General features: G+C 37.1%; 1 protein-coding gene across 2 annotated transcripts in view; it reads left to right on the top strand.

Annotated features, from left to right (window-relative positions):
- Positions 1 to 581: 581 nt before the first annotated feature.
- The window catches only part of iqca1 (IQ motif containing with AAA domain 1), a 37,446-nt gene continuing 22,554 nt past the window's right edge, over positions 582 to 15,473 (top strand). For both annotated transcript variants that reach the window (XM_052559010.1, XM_052559011.1), the window contains exons 1-9: positions 582 to 1,366; positions 2,725 to 3,052; positions 3,336 to 3,455; positions 3,577 to 3,756; positions 6,126 to 6,197; positions 6,351 to 6,553; positions 9,377 to 9,461; positions 9,623 to 9,772; positions 12,062 to 12,137. In XM_052559010.1, coding sequence (XP_052414970.1) covers positions 1,356 to 1,366; positions 2,725 to 3,052; positions 3,336 to 3,455; positions 3,577 to 3,756; positions 6,126 to 6,197; positions 6,351 to 6,553; positions 9,377 to 9,461; positions 9,623 to 9,772; positions 12,062 to 12,137 — 1,225 coding nt within the window. In that variant the 5' untranslated portion in view covers positions 582 to 1,355. The remainder of the gene's footprint in view (positions 1,367 to 2,724; positions 3,053 to 3,335; positions 3,456 to 3,576; positions 3,757 to 6,125; positions 6,198 to 6,350; positions 6,554 to 9,376; positions 9,462 to 9,622; positions 9,773 to 12,061; positions 12,138 to 15,473) is intronic.

Raw genomic sequence — 15,473 nt, 5'->3', positions numbered from 1 at the left:
ATATAAAATGAGATGGAACACCTGCCAAAACAATGCACATGAATTGTGGAGCTGCCTCTGAAATAGGACAATACACATTAAATGTACGTACTACACACGCAACAACTTTCCAGCATAACAGTTCCCTGATTAAAGGCAACTTCACACCAGACTCACCCACATTTGATTGTTCAATGGTCTCTTTTTTGAAGACCATACAGGGTGGAAACCATCAGGTCTTTTTGTGAGAAGCATGCAAAGAAATCCAGCAGTTGAAAAACATTTGGTTTTAGTTAGGGGCGTAGTCTGGTAAAACGAGACATGTTCCAAATTAAAGATTGTTAAAATGGTCTTTCCATCTTAGCTATTACGTTTTCACTGGAGTCCATTCTTTGTGTCTTCAGGAAAGGAAAGAAAAAGGTTTTCAGAAAATAACACTGGTTTTGGATCAAATACTTGCAGTGTTTAACACAGCCTGTCTATAAAACAAAAATATCACACATTTTTTGAAAACCTCTTTGTTGACAGTTTTATTAACAAATTGCTATCAGCAGTCTGTAGCTGTTCACAACCCATCATAGAGGGAAGCCTGTAGGGGAACACAGAACCCTTTTAGAAACTTTTAACCATGGTGGGACCACCAGGAAAGTACGAGACAAGGACAAATGATGCATCCATTGATAAATCAATTTCACATTGCACTTCCACAGTCTGCGTTTACATACCTACCTGCCCACATGGTCTTTTGGCTATAGAATTCAAACAATATGTGGCAGATCGTACAAGCAAAGGAATAGCTCACTTCCATCGTGACAGCTATTATTTCAAAACATGCTGCGTCAGAAGACTTTCCAAATTGCTTTGTTAACAAACGGCCGACCTGCATTCATACATTGAATGAGCTGAACTACGCAAGCGTGGCGTCCTGTTGTGTTGTGTTGCACAGCGGGATGCCAAACAAGAGCTTGTTAGTAACAGACGCTTTTTCTCGTGGCTTATCGGATAAGATAAGAAAACGGTGAAAATGACCGGCTAAAGTTATCATTATGTGTTAGAATCGCATTATGCGTTATAGTTGATAGAGTATTGTATTCCGTTTTTAACTAGTTGCCTCCATGCCCCCTCTCTCAGAAGCAGTGAAGAGGCTTTGATCTCGTTGCCATGGCAGCTGTCAGAAGCGCGGCGCAAACCACAGCCTGCCTGGCGCGAGACTTCTCCAACTCTACTTAGAAATGTTTGGCTTAACTAAATTCTAATCAAGACTTACTGCTTGGATGCCTTAATTCGCCTCGTTTAACCACTTCAGTTTCGAAAGCGGCGGATTGCAATGTTTTCCCTCTGATATTCAAATAAACTAGCGCGTGGAATCACCAAGGATGTCGCAGAGGTGAGTAATAGCTGCCCTTTTTACTTTGTGCACGTCACTGTAAAATGTGATGCCAAGAACCACCACAGAGTTTATAAATAACGATAAATGTGTAATGTCTGTGTGAGAAAGTGAATATTTGTTACTGCTATTAACTCTGTAACGTTCGGAATTGTCTGTATAACTTGATACCAAGGGGATATGCGACTTTTCTATGTGCAAAAAAAGGAAGTTCCAAAAGAAAAGAGTTCTAGTTAGAACGCCTACTAGGAGAAAGTCTACATTGAATTGCAGTTCCTATGACAACACAGAGCCAAACTGAGAACCAGCAGTAGTTTTGTCCTCAAATAGGAGCTATTCAAATCAGCTTTGGTGTAGGTTGAGGTACTGAATGCTATTTTCAGTCATCCCACAACATCAGTTTTCTAAAGAAGAGAATTACATTTAGTAGTAGCTACTTCATAGCACTTTTTACCCCAAGCAAGGGGATTTTTCCTTACCATTCATTATTTTTCGTGGACATCCATTAGTTATTGCTTATTTGTAGTGAACTGTTGTATTTCTGCCTTTGTTGTCTGCCATATTTAAGATATCTTTAAGAGGTGCCTCTCTATTTGATTGCAAATGTAGTTTTACAACCACCCTTCTAACCTCCTCCCACAGCTCCTCCCCAGCTCCCCTCCCTCTAACTATCCCGTCCCCTCCTTTGATTTTGCCATCCCTTAAATTTGAGTAGCTCTTGGCAGTGCTAATGCCCAGAGGGGAACAATACTGTATGGGCCCATCAGAATAAGAAAAGAAGGTGGTTTCACCCTCGCCATGAACTCTTTCAACACTCACAAAAGGAGCACCCACACGCAAGGGAGTCAAAGAGGTCAGAGGACATCTGTGGAATTCATGTGTATTCAACTTTAGAAAACGAGGAATGGAGAAATAATGTTTGTCAGGGGATTTCTTCCATTATGTGGCTTAATATGCTGACTTGCAGTGAATTCAATGTGTGTTCTGTCTGTGGTTTCCCACATTTAGGTTGCACAGTCAGACACAGGCGGTGCTAATTTTGGCCTGAGGGTCTAAAATATTTCCCAGAGGGCAGGTGCTTTCAACAGGTGTAATTAGGCCTTGTTAACAAGTACCACTGCAGATTTACATGTCTCTGCCAAATGCATTTCAAAGACAGATTGCTATGGAATTTAAATCTGGAAAATCCTATATAAATTGGCATTCATAATAGATACAATAAACCAATTTTCATGTGAAAATGTAATCATTGTTTAATCCACATTATCCATACACTTCTAAATAAACTGACAGTAGAAGTAAAATATACACTTTACAGAACTGTTATCTCATAAATATAATCCCTTTCCTCTATCCAGTTCATACGGGCAAATGTGGGATGCTGCTCAGGGAGCTTTGGCGGACCTTCTGGAGGATGAATATCCCACAATGCAGCTCTGTCCTCAAAAGGACCGTCTTCAGGTCTTTCAGACACTGGCAACTTTCTACCTGCGCTACCTGAAGATATTCCGTGCCCTGGAAGAGGTTTATGATCAGATTGTTCACCCCCAAAAGAGGCGTGTTGTGCACCAGGTTCTTGAGGGGGTGATGGGACGTCTTGTAGAGCTGAAGAATGAGATGGTGGAGCTGGAGTACTCCGAGTTTCACTACTTTGATGACATATTGCAGGATTTCAAAATGACACCTGTGAGTGAGATAATAAAATATACTGTTGCATGTATAGAATGCTGGGATTGTTTTAGTCTCTTGTGGTTGTAGATTCAGAGCAGAGGGCCTGGAGGGAATTTAGGAGATTTAGGTTTGGGGAAGATTTAGCTGCTCAATGTCAAAGTGGATTTTAGTGAGCTAAAGCCTCTTGTTTTTCTCTGAATTTAGTGGATGCAAATGGGGGTCACTTGTGCAAAGGTTTTACATATGACCTTCTCTAGTCAGGGCTGTAATGGCTGAACATTTTTGAATCTTGTTTTAGGAGGATCTTGAGGTGCCTATTCCACGCTATTTTGTGAGGGAGAAGATGAGGGCACTAAAAGAGAGAGAAAAGATGTTGGCCCATATTTTGGCTAAAGGAGGACATCAGAAACCTAAAACTGTGAGTGTGTCACAGTCAATGAAATATAAAAGCTCTCAATACAAATACATGTAATACAAGTCACATAATAACAGCTGTGCCAAATACTGGAGGTTTGTGGTTCTGGGTTCTGGTTAAGCAGGTGCCAGTTCAGTCCTTGTCTGTGGAGCGTGCTGTGTGGCTGCTGCAGGTCAGTGAGCGAGCTCGGCAGGGAAGACTGAGAGCTCACTTCATGAAGACAATTCGGCAGGAGGAACAAAGAAGACTTCAGGGTAACTCTAGCATGCTGGACCCAAACCAGGCAGCCACCTGCATTCAGAAGGTATCGAGCATCATCACTTGCTTTTCAACAAAAACTTTCTATTCCAGCAAAATTACTAATGCATTGCATAGATGGGTTTGAAATTGGCAAAATAATGATAAATGATCTAGAAAACTTTTATGCAGTGAATTAAATGTTACTGTATAAAGGAATAGTTCACCTAAAAATTCCAAAAATTGTATGGCTTTCAAGAACTTTGAAGCTCTTAATAGGACATGAAAATAATCTATGTCTTCACTGGTATATTCCAAGAATTTAAAATTAGTTTGTATGATGAACAAGTTAAGTTTAAGTCTTTATTCACTCTCAAATCAAGTTAATTTAATTGAACAGTTGCAGGCGTACACTAAATCAAATATGGTGACACAAACTAGAAGACATGCAGTGTACCTGTTGAGTTTTATGGATTCATTTTAAATTAAAATTCAAAATTTAATTAAACTTATGCATTTAGCAGACGCTTTTATCCAAAGCAACTTACAGTGCATATACATTTTTATATACATTTTTTGTGTTCCTGGGGAATCGAACCCCCAAACTTGCTCTTAATAGCACAGTGCTCTACCAATTGAGCTACAGGAACACTAAACCCATTTTAAGCTTAATGTCCATTTTGTTGAAGCATTCTTCAAAATATTTTTTGTGTTGCTGACTTTATAACTTTCTCTTTTTTTCTTTTGTTAGTTTGTCATTACTGTTAGTCATTTTGTTGTGAAGTTAAAGGTTCATATTTTTACATTTGTCACAATTTCTTGAGATTTTGTGTATAGAGATCTATTTACAGTCATTTAAAATTTTATTCCAAATATCTTTGCTCTGTATTGTGATTGCTCTTTCAGAAACAAAGATAGCTTAGTTCACTTTACATGTCAAATGTTCTAAAAAATAATAAAAATAAAAAGTGTGTTACTAACTGGAAGTTTGCTGAACAAAATTTTAGTTGTTATTTTCAAATTTTCACTTTGACTAAACAAAGTAGCGTTACTTAGGGCAATTTATACAATCATTAGGAGAACTATCAATGTATATGAATATGAATATGAATGTATCATGTTGCCCTGACTTTTTAATCTTTTTTATTTATTTATGAATTGTTGGTCGGTAAACATTTCTCACAGGTCTCACGGGTTATGAGTACACATTCAGTGTCATCAGAGTATGCCAATTGGCTATTTAGTAAGTAAAAAAAACACTGTTATTGCCCTGAAGATGATAAACACAACATAACATTGCATGAATAAATATATCATTATTTAAACTGAAGTTGATGGTCTAGCATTATACAGTGAGGTAATGCCTGCTGCCCTACCTGTGCATGAACTCAGATGCTGTAGAGGTCAGGCCATCTCCTATCACTGTCATCAGTTGTTTGACATGAAGTCCGCTCAACAAAGGACTAGGAATGACACGCGATCCCATCCAAGCATAAAAGATACATGTCATCTGTGGGAATAATGTGCTTGTAGGCCCTTTGGCGGCAGGAGGGATATCAGCATTGTAGTGCTGAGAGATGGGGAAAGGAAAGCATTCCTGGATTTTCGGTGTTGTTTTTCAGTGCCATCCTAATCATGAAATCTGAGCTCATGTATCCTGACGTCTTTTTGAGTGAGTGTTCGCTACGGTTGTTGAACCCAGACATAGATGTAGCCTGAAAGAGATAGCAGATATGATTTTAGAGCTCTGAAGTTTTTTTTGCAGTGCAGGTGTGAAACTGACATTGCTGAGTGAAAACGTACAGAAAAGCATCGACGAAAGTCCTCATGGGTAGCTCATGGGGAATTTTCTTTCAAATAGCTCATACAACAAGCATTTGTACCGTGTAGTGAATGCGATTACAGAAGGTGATAAACAGAGATTTTGGGCTCTCTCACTGCGAGACTGTTTTCACAAGGTCTAATCCTCCCTTCGCTCTCATTCTGTAGCTCACAGCAAAACAGATTTCTGTGCTGTGAAACCCTGGAAACATAATCCTCTCTCTTCAGATGCTGTTTAAGCATCATTGTCGTTCAAACTAAAAAGGGGGATTTATTAAAAAAATAAGATAATAAGAATAATCCTTGCCTGTGTTTATGAACTGTAAACTGAGTCTTGAGATTGATTTGTCTTAGTTGTTGTCATCCTCAAAGACAACCTGAATGATAAAAATCTGTTTGTCAGATCAGAATTTGGTTGCTGTATGTACATTCCTCTCATCCAAAAATCCACATTGAATGTAAGTAGACGGTAGATTGTTTCTTACCAGATAACACGAGCCAAAGGATGTACTTGATATCAGAGTGAATATGATAATATCATTTCTGGTATGTGTCCTCAGCCTCAGTTTTCTGTCTTTCCTGCTATTATGAAGTGTTTTTCTTTCTGTCTTCCAGGTTTGGCGGGGGTATTGGGACAGGAGGAGGGTCAACAAGGAGTGTCTAGAAGAGATGATATTTTTGGGAATGGTAAACACCAGGATGCTCTGCCAGTTTTATTACATTGTTTTGTACATATCTTCTGCTCTTTTTGATCAAACCACATTCTGAACTTTTTGTACCCTTTGTTGTCTGTTGTCAGTTGTCAGTTCCATCTCTTGTGTCCTGGTGCTCTGTTTCCAGATACCAGCCCAGCAAACGACACCTAGTCCTGCCCAACTGCATGCCCAGCAGGTGGAAAGCAGGAGACATTATGTGCAGGAGGAGCATGAGGCTGAGTACCAGAAGGCACTGGTCAATATCAAAGAGTCTGTGCGCTCTGTCGATGGGCCAGATATCAAAGAGAGCCTGCAAGAACAAATACGCCAGTGGTTTCTTGAGTGTCGGTAAGTCATACATTTAAAAAAAAGTTAACATGGTTTTAAGAAGGGTTACATTTTAATAAAAACAAATTAATAGGTGGGTCAAAGATGCATAGGTTTTTTTTCCTATCTATTACTTTATCGAGCAAAATTGCAATTCATACATACAATGACTTGGATTTATTTCTTATGAAGAGAATATAGAATCAAAATTATTTTATTAAATATAAAAGTCAGAGAAAAGTCCAGATGATAAAACTGTCCTAAGAAAAAAAAATAATGACATTTTTTTATATTAACCATTGTTAATTAGTTTGGCATAATCTTTTATTATTATTTCTTATATTAAAATAATAATAATAGTAATGATACAAACAAAGACATGGTCAAACCAATATACAAGAATATATATATATATATATATATATATATACATGCATATATATATATATATATATATATATATACATGCATATATATATATATATATATATATATATATATATATATATATATATATATATATATATATGCATGTATATATATATATATATATATATATATATATATATATATATATATATATATATATGCATGTATATATATATATATATATATATATATATATATATATATATATATATATATGTATGTGTGTGTATATATATATATATATATATATATATATATATATATATATATATATATAAAACTTGAGTTTCTCTGCAGTTCCTGCTGACTATATGTCAAGGTCAAATAAATAAAAAAATGCAGATGACCTAAAAAGGTAATGACATTTATAGATTAATAATTGTAAAATACTTTTTTCCCAGAAAAAGATATATTTAAATAAATAAATAAATAAGGAATTGCAGCAAATTGTGACAAAATTCAATAATATTTTTTTTCCACTTATGAAAAAAAAGGGCTTTTTGTTCCTCTGCATTCCCTCAATTACGTTCTCAGAATCTCTGGGACTAATCACACCTATGCACTCTTCTAGCCGTCTCCTTTTGCTAATCTGCTGATTTGCGTTCACAGCTTTTCCTTTCATCTCCATCCACTCAATGCATTATTTCACTTTAATTGTAAAGTACATTCCTGGACTTTCGTCTCTTCCTTTTGTGCAGAGGCTGGAATGTAAGCAGTCAAAGCGAATGCTCTCTTTTACCCAGGGCTGTTTATGCTTAACTAATGCATGTGCTATTTTCAAGTGTGTAGAGTGAGACTGGTCTGATTAGTGCATTCCAGCCTGATTTACGGCCTGCCACTGCATGCTGCTGCCCATTAATGCAGAGACAACAGTCATAAGTCATCTCAGTTGGACAACACAATGTAGTGGGGGGAGTTCAGTAGCTTTGTCTCCGGTTAGTGGCCTCTTTCTCTGGCCCCTTCCAATGACCTTGCTGGGCCCATGCTGGTTGTATAAGGGATGTATGGGATACCAGGTCAGCACCTGCAAGGTGAAGTATGTTGGCGTGCTTTCCATGTGCTGATGAAGTGGAAGAGCGATAGGTGGAGTATTTAAACAGCCAGACAGACATATGCTGTAAAACATATAAACGCTTTACCATTATTACAATTTTCATTTTAGGGTTCTGGAAGTAAAAACTCAAATCATTTTCTCCATAGGGAAAATAGGTTTTAATGCTAACTTATAAACCTTTAAAGAGGTTTCAATGTTGTTTGGAATCTGTATGGTGTTGAAGCCATCTATTTACATTATTATTTATTTTTATTATTGTTTATAAAATAATCATGTTTAACAACTGAATCTGTGGTGAAAGAATACATTACCCATGATGCTGTACAAAATTCCACACAAGAAATTCATAGCATGCAAATCATGGCAAAAGAGCTAGCAGGGAACGTCCATTACTAATACAACTTTAATTGAATAGATGTACATTTCTTCATTGTTTTAATATTATTAGATTATTCTTAATATGATTGTAGTTCCTTCGCTTCCTAAAGCTGATAAGTACACAGTCTTGTTTCTTTGTTTTTGTTTTTGTTACTTTTTTTCTGCAATGTTCTGATTCACCTAGTAGGTGGTTGGCTTGGTTCATGACATAACACTACAATTTTTAATTCGTATGGGAAAATCATGTGGGGACTAATGCACTCTACACTGAGGTAGCAGTTTCATTGTACATTACCTTAACAATCCAAAAATATACTTGGTTTATTCAAAATGAAGTGAATCTTTTTTTTATTTTATTTTCCTTTCAGTGAGCCGATTTAGTTGAAATTCAATCCTCCGCATTACAGTAGTACAGCTTTCAGCATGAGCTACCATATTGGAAGTGAGTTTTAGCAGTGTGCTACTGATTAAGTTAGCTAGAGCAAAGAGAGCTCAGGCTGGGGCCGGGCTCTGACTGACACTTTTACCCTGTTATTCTAAACCTGCCCCAGCTCCCCTGAGAGTCAGCGCTGGACCTGGCTAATGTATCCTCCCCATGTGTGAAGTTCACAGTTCAAATATGATTGATTTGCCTTTGTTCACGCAATCTGCTTTGTTTATCTATATGTTCACACAGGCATGAAGTCTGTGTTACCTCATCTTTAAAAAATCTTTAAGGAAAATTGAGTTCTTCACATATATTTTCAGTTTAGGAAATTTAAACCAAAAAAGTTAAGTAATAGGTGTTTCTGTTTCTTGAGAGATCATAGTCTTAAATATAAATGTTATATATGTTCTCTTTAATCTGGACTACAGCACTGTACATTTCTGCTGTTTAAAAACATTCTAGAAAGTCACCTAATTTAAGTTCAAAGTGTAAACATGTAATATAATGCATTTTTAAATGAAATAATAAATGACATTATTGCTGTTTTGTGTTTCAGAGATGCAACTGGGAAATTCCCTGACTTCCCAAATCCTGAAGATGGAGGATCTGCATCTATATTTGCTCATAAGACACCAGAACAGGTTATTAATTCTATCAGTCTACTACATCCATCCAGAGACTATCCATCATACTTTTGCTATTAAATATTATTTGATTTCAAAAGGAAATTTTCATTTTTAGACGAAGAATAACTTTTCACAGTAATGCTTGTTTAAGAGTGCTAACATGTCGTGTTTTGAAGGTTGCTGCTGAATTTGCTGCCAGAGAAGAAGAGAGGGAGAAGAAGAAAAAATCAAAGGGAGAGAAAGACAAAAAAGGGAATGACCGCAAAGAGAAGAAGAAAGAAAAGAAAGAGAAGATGAAGGGGAAAAAGGGGAAAGGAGATACAGAGGTGGGGCCATGCCTTGATAAAAACGTATCACTGTTGCATAGAAATCAATAAAGTATTTTTAAAGTATCTGTATCTGCAGAATTAAATCAGCTGATGTGGCACAAATGTGAGTGTCCAGTGACTCGGATGACCCTTGTGGTCATGCCCACACACAATAAACCAGATTGGTTGAACTGCATAGTGCTGAAGAATTTGAGTACAGATCGAATATTGTAAGAAAATCTCTTTGTTTTCCATGGCACATTCTCGTTTAGTGTTTCTAGTCCTTGTCAATTATTGCATACTAGTTGCATTTCCATTCCAGGCATGTTCCTCTTAACCTCTCAGCTACTTTGCATTACACTTAGATGAAAGCAGGTTTATAGGCGTTCCTTTCAGCATCTATGCTAGACAGTTTAATTTCACAGATTTCCCTGAGGTGAGAAGGCCTGAAGTTTCCAGCTATTAAGGTAAAATAGTCATAGATGAGAGAATTATGACACATCACAGCAGCACTTGCATCATTCCATCTTAGAGAAAGACATTTAACATACTCAGTACGCTCATATTCTCACGCATAATTGCGCACCGTAAATGTCTAGAGAACTGTAATATCCCTGCCAGTGTTTTGTTCAGGATAGATTAAGATTAGGAATGTTGAGGATATTAGTTTGTTAAACTCATCGACATTCTCCGGAAATATCTGTGATTTCAGCAAGGCGTTCCTGTGTTGTTCCACCCAGCTTTGACCGTATCCTTGATAACCTCTTGCTCTCCCTATTCAGAACTCTTCCTCTTATTAAACATAGATATAGCTTTGGTTTTCTCTAATACGACATCCAGACTTCCTGTGTTCCAATATTTTATTTTAACAGCGCATTAAGATAAACTAGACTAATTATGTTTTAAAGCTCAGGTGTGGCAGACAGCAGTCTTTCGTGTTTAAGTCCAAAGTGATTTAGGTTCATGTGAGGATTAATGTTCTCTGAGCTGACCTCTGAATGCCATATGCTGACCGATGGCTACTGTGAAGCAGTCAAGCGATGAAAATGCCCGCTCATGCTGATTGGCTGCATTCCGGAGTTATAGAATGAAGTCTTTGTTCATGCTTCCCTTCATAAGAGCACCTGTAATCCTCATTGGAGAGCCGAACTACTGATATCTACTCACAATGAAGCCAATCTGACCTTTTTCAAAGGCTCACATCCTGTTGGAAAGCTGAGTCTTTCAATAGTTAATTAAGGAATTTTTGTTAGAGCTCTTATGTTGGCCTAGTTTAGTGTTAGTTTAAATGTTCAAGTGCCACTCAAAGGATCCTTGTTAAAGAAAAAAAAAAGTCAGTACCAAATACATTATACAAAGAATGTTTTTAAATCTGTGATTAGTAAATATTTACCGTATTTCCACCATTGCTTACCAATGACTAAAATATGTTTTTAATTTATTTGATGTAAACAACATGACAAGGATATATAGAAATTTACTTTTTGTATATTTTGAATAATATAAAAAACATGCAGATCGAAAATATATAAAAATGGCCCAAAAAATAAACGAATATAAAAATAACTAATTTTTAAAACCCGTATTCTCAATTTATTTGTGTATATTTTGAATTTAAAAAAATATGCACATGTTTTTGTTCCCTATATCTGACAAATGTAATTAGACCTGGCCACAGGTTTCTTTGATATAATCTGCCAGATCCATTTGGAAGTTCTGTCTAATGCCACATGAATAATCATAAATCATTGCTCCCAGGCACTCAAGTGCCTTTCATATTTCAGATGGATTTGTGTCTCTTTTGGGGGTCATTAGCTGCTAATGGAGAAATGTGTTTAAAGAAAGATATACAGCCTCCATTTGACTTATTCCTTCTGAAAATGCTCTACTCCCAAGCAGACACACTCTGCGGTTTTGAGTATGTGCCTGTGACACGCAAGCCATACATTCATATGAGTATGTGAGGATGTTGATTTACTTTTAATGTGCGACCCCTAGTTGAGAGAAAGGAAAACAGGAGGCACCGTAAATCATGCTCGCAGCGTCGCGTTCAGCCCCCGCTGTGTATTCACATCATTAAAATGCCAGTGCTGAGGGTGACCCCGCACCAGAGCAGCGTGCAAGAACATCGCCCTGGGAAGATTGTTGATCACTCATGTGGAATCTCAGTCTCTCTGATTTAATCATAACTTGACTTCAGTTATTTCAGAGAACTGTCCTTGTCCACCGTGTAAAGTTCGTATACAGGAAAACAGTGATGAAGTGCTTGTGAAGGACCCACCTTAATACAAATCGTCTGTTTTGCAGGAAGAAGAGAAGGGATGGAAGATGACTCCCAGTAACTTCCTTCCTACAGTAGTCGAGGGAGCCAAAATGTACAAAGGTAAGCAGGAGATGACGGCAAAAGGGTGCAGTCTGCGTGTCTGTCATCGAAAATTAATGCTGCTTTTCCATGACCAAATGACTGATTCTCAACCATGTCAACAGTGTTTGTGTGAGGTCAATGAGCGAGGGAGCTTTCATCACAATTGTGACATGAAATGTGTCTGGAATACGTCTAAGTAACCAATAATGATAGGGCCATGTCAGATTCTCAGGTCAAGACCAATCCAGATGGTTCCCCACCACCACATTCCTCTTCTTTCTCTATGTCTTTCACCCACGTCTTTCTCCTTCCCCCTTCTTTTGTGACTACAGATAAGTTTTCTTGCCCTCTCATTAAAGCTGAGTCTCTTGACGCCACATTGAAGTCCAGCTCCTCCTCTTTCTATAATCAACAGCAGTCGTTTGTCACTCCCCCGTTGCCTTGGCTTCATGGCAAGAACAGTTTTCACAGGCCATATAACTGACTACATTTGTTTGTGAAGTGATGTTCATCCAGTTCTCTCCAAACGATTAACACTGTAAAACAGTACTGATAAATTTATCAATTGACATAGTGTTAACTAGCCATGAGAATGAGTAAAGCATTATATAAACACTGCTATAAACATTGACTAAAATATAAAAACATGTAGCCAACACACTCTGATTACAACAATTATATTAAATGGCAAAATCATATGATATAGTATGACTTGGATCTTGGATTATATGGAAACATATAACTTTTACACATTTCTTTTCCTGTCACAATCATTGTTAGGTTTAGGGTTTGGGTAAGGGGTTAAGCTTTATGTTTTGATTTGAAATAATACTGTCAATTAAAAAGCGAAAAAATTTTTGTAAGCAAATCATATCAAATCAATTTATAGCAAATCATAGCAAATCAAATTATAATTTATTGTGAAGAATATAGGGATGTTCTTAACATCTAGAAAAATAAATGAATAAATAAAGATTTAATGTGTTAAAAAAAACTATAAATATGTGATGCATCACAAATTAATTTTTGTGGATTTCTATCCTTTTTATTGTTTTTCACTATAAACCTATACTACCGTTGACTGGAAAATTTTTCAGAATGATTAAAAGTAAAAGTATCATTTAAATATAAGTATAATTTTTACTTTTTTATTAAATTGTAAACCGTTTTTACTGTATAATATTTTTCATGGATGACCTAAATTATTATGGTTGTAAATCATTTGTTCAGCTCAGACATGAAGAGCGATGTAAAATATTGCCATTTATTTCAACAGTAAAATAAATTTAATTCTGCCCATCCACACAAATGGCTTTGCCACATTCAATGCCCTATCTGACCTGAACAAAACAAAATGTCTAGACATTTGGCAAAAAAAATAAAAATAAAATAACACCCGTGTTCAGGGATTTTTTTTTTCTTTTTTGCCAGGCATTGGTCATAGAGCTCATGGTAGTGGTGCCTCAGGGGTTGAAATATATTTATTGTCCAAGTTTCACACGTATTCCATCTGCAGTGTGTATACAGTATGTGTATGCGGTGCAGAAGCAGCTACGAGAGCGCATTATTGTAACGCGAAAGCACATTAAAATAATGCTCGAGCGCGAATCTCTCCTCTCGCACGCAGATTTCCTTTGCATTGTTACAAAACCAGACGCACATGCTCAGATACACGCTGCTCTTGCCCCGGAGAGAATGCGTGCACTTAAAAAGTGTCTCCTCTCGCTCAACCTGTGTTTTGTGCACTCACAACTCTCTCTATGCTCATGCGCTACATATTAAATCTTTCCGCACCTTTCTATTTCTAACCTTTTCTGTTCACATCTTTTACCGCATGCAGTGTGAACGTTCTGATCTGTTAACATGGGCTCGAAAAAAATACGCATCACAGACAGAGTGTGTGAACCTGGAGTTAGGCATATGCCCAGTCTGTTCTGTCCTTGTGCTCCACTTAGGCACGCTGCATTCTGATTGGTTCGGATAGCATACATGTGGGAGGTCGGGGTCGCGGAAAATCGTGCTATAAAGCCATTTAGAAATCACGCATGCTGCAAATCGTGATTTTATTACGATTTCGATTATTCGCACAGCCCTACAAGAAAGTGTTTGTTTAGGAGCCATAATTCAACCTCAGCACTGCCTGCAGAACAGCAAATGAATCAAGTCACCCCTGAAATCTTGTGACAAGACAAGCATGTTAATGACTGAGACACTACATCCTGTTAGTTTAGATGTTTAAGGTCTCGCAAAAGGAAATGAGAAGACTGGACTGCACTTCTGTGTTTAAATGATCCATGAAGACAAGGTTAGAGAGCTAGATCTCAGATCTTCCAAAACAACTGAACGTTTCTGTGCATGTCTGTGAATGTTTGTGTCAGTAGGGAGCAGGTGAACCAGAGGTCTGCAAAAACACATTCTAAACATGTCATTCTAGTATTTCCAGGATGGATTGCTATGACAACATCCTGTTCTGTTGCCTGTGTTCGGTGATTAGAGAACTTCTATCAACAAACAGCATTTTACATCACACCAGTTCCATTTTAGTTGTGGTTTGGTCCATTACCAACCATCTCTAGGGTCAGCTACAGTTTTCTCTTCTACTACAACTGACTCATTTACTTTCTCTTACCTGAGAGAGATGTGAGGTATTTTTTAAAGTCAACATCTGATAAGGAAAACGTCTGTCTTTTTAAAATCACTGAATCTTACATTTATCTGACAGCTGTGCATTTGCCTTGTAACTATGAATGAGTCTATCATTCTTCAAAGAACATAGAGATTCACTGAAGCGGATCATCAACTTCACATCTGCTGCAGTTCTTTGTTTTCGAAGCCCCTCCACATGTATTCATCACGAGACACATGTTGACGTTAAGTCACGTCAGTTGCTTCCATCTTGTACAGGTCTTTGATTCTTAATCTTTCCCTTCAAACCATCAAACTGCAGTGTGATTGTAATATCATACAATCTATGCAGTGAGAAATGCCATTTTGAAGCATAAAATGACACTGCATTGTGCGATGAACCACTCTCAAGTTCAATTACATTAACATTAAGCATACTTGTAGTGCAATACAAGTAAGCCCCAGACAGCTGCACTGCAACGTGAATTAAGATGCTGTTTTTGTGTAACAGCTGCAGTGCATTGGCATGGATACAGTTGCAGTTTTCAAATGTCACTATATAGGCTTACAGTTGAAAACCTTTTCATAGTAGTGGCCTACCATATACTGTGGCTTTATTGATACAGTATTTGCTGCTATTGTAGCCAAATAGTTATATTTTGCTATTTTATTATGTACAATGAACAGATAAAACCCTCTGTGTGTAAAATATTTCAAATATACAGTACT

Source organism: Carassius gibelio, chromosome B6 (assembly GCF_023724105.1).
Source record: "Carassius gibelio isolate Cgi1373 ecotype wild population from Czech Republic chromosome B6, carGib1.2-hapl.c, whole genome shotgun sequence".
NCBI lineage: Eukaryota > Metazoa > Chordata > Actinopteri > Cypriniformes > Cyprinidae > Carassius > Carassius gibelio.
The sequence above is the reverse complement of the archived record's forward strand: the minus strand, read 5'-3'. Positions and strand labels throughout refer to the sequence as shown.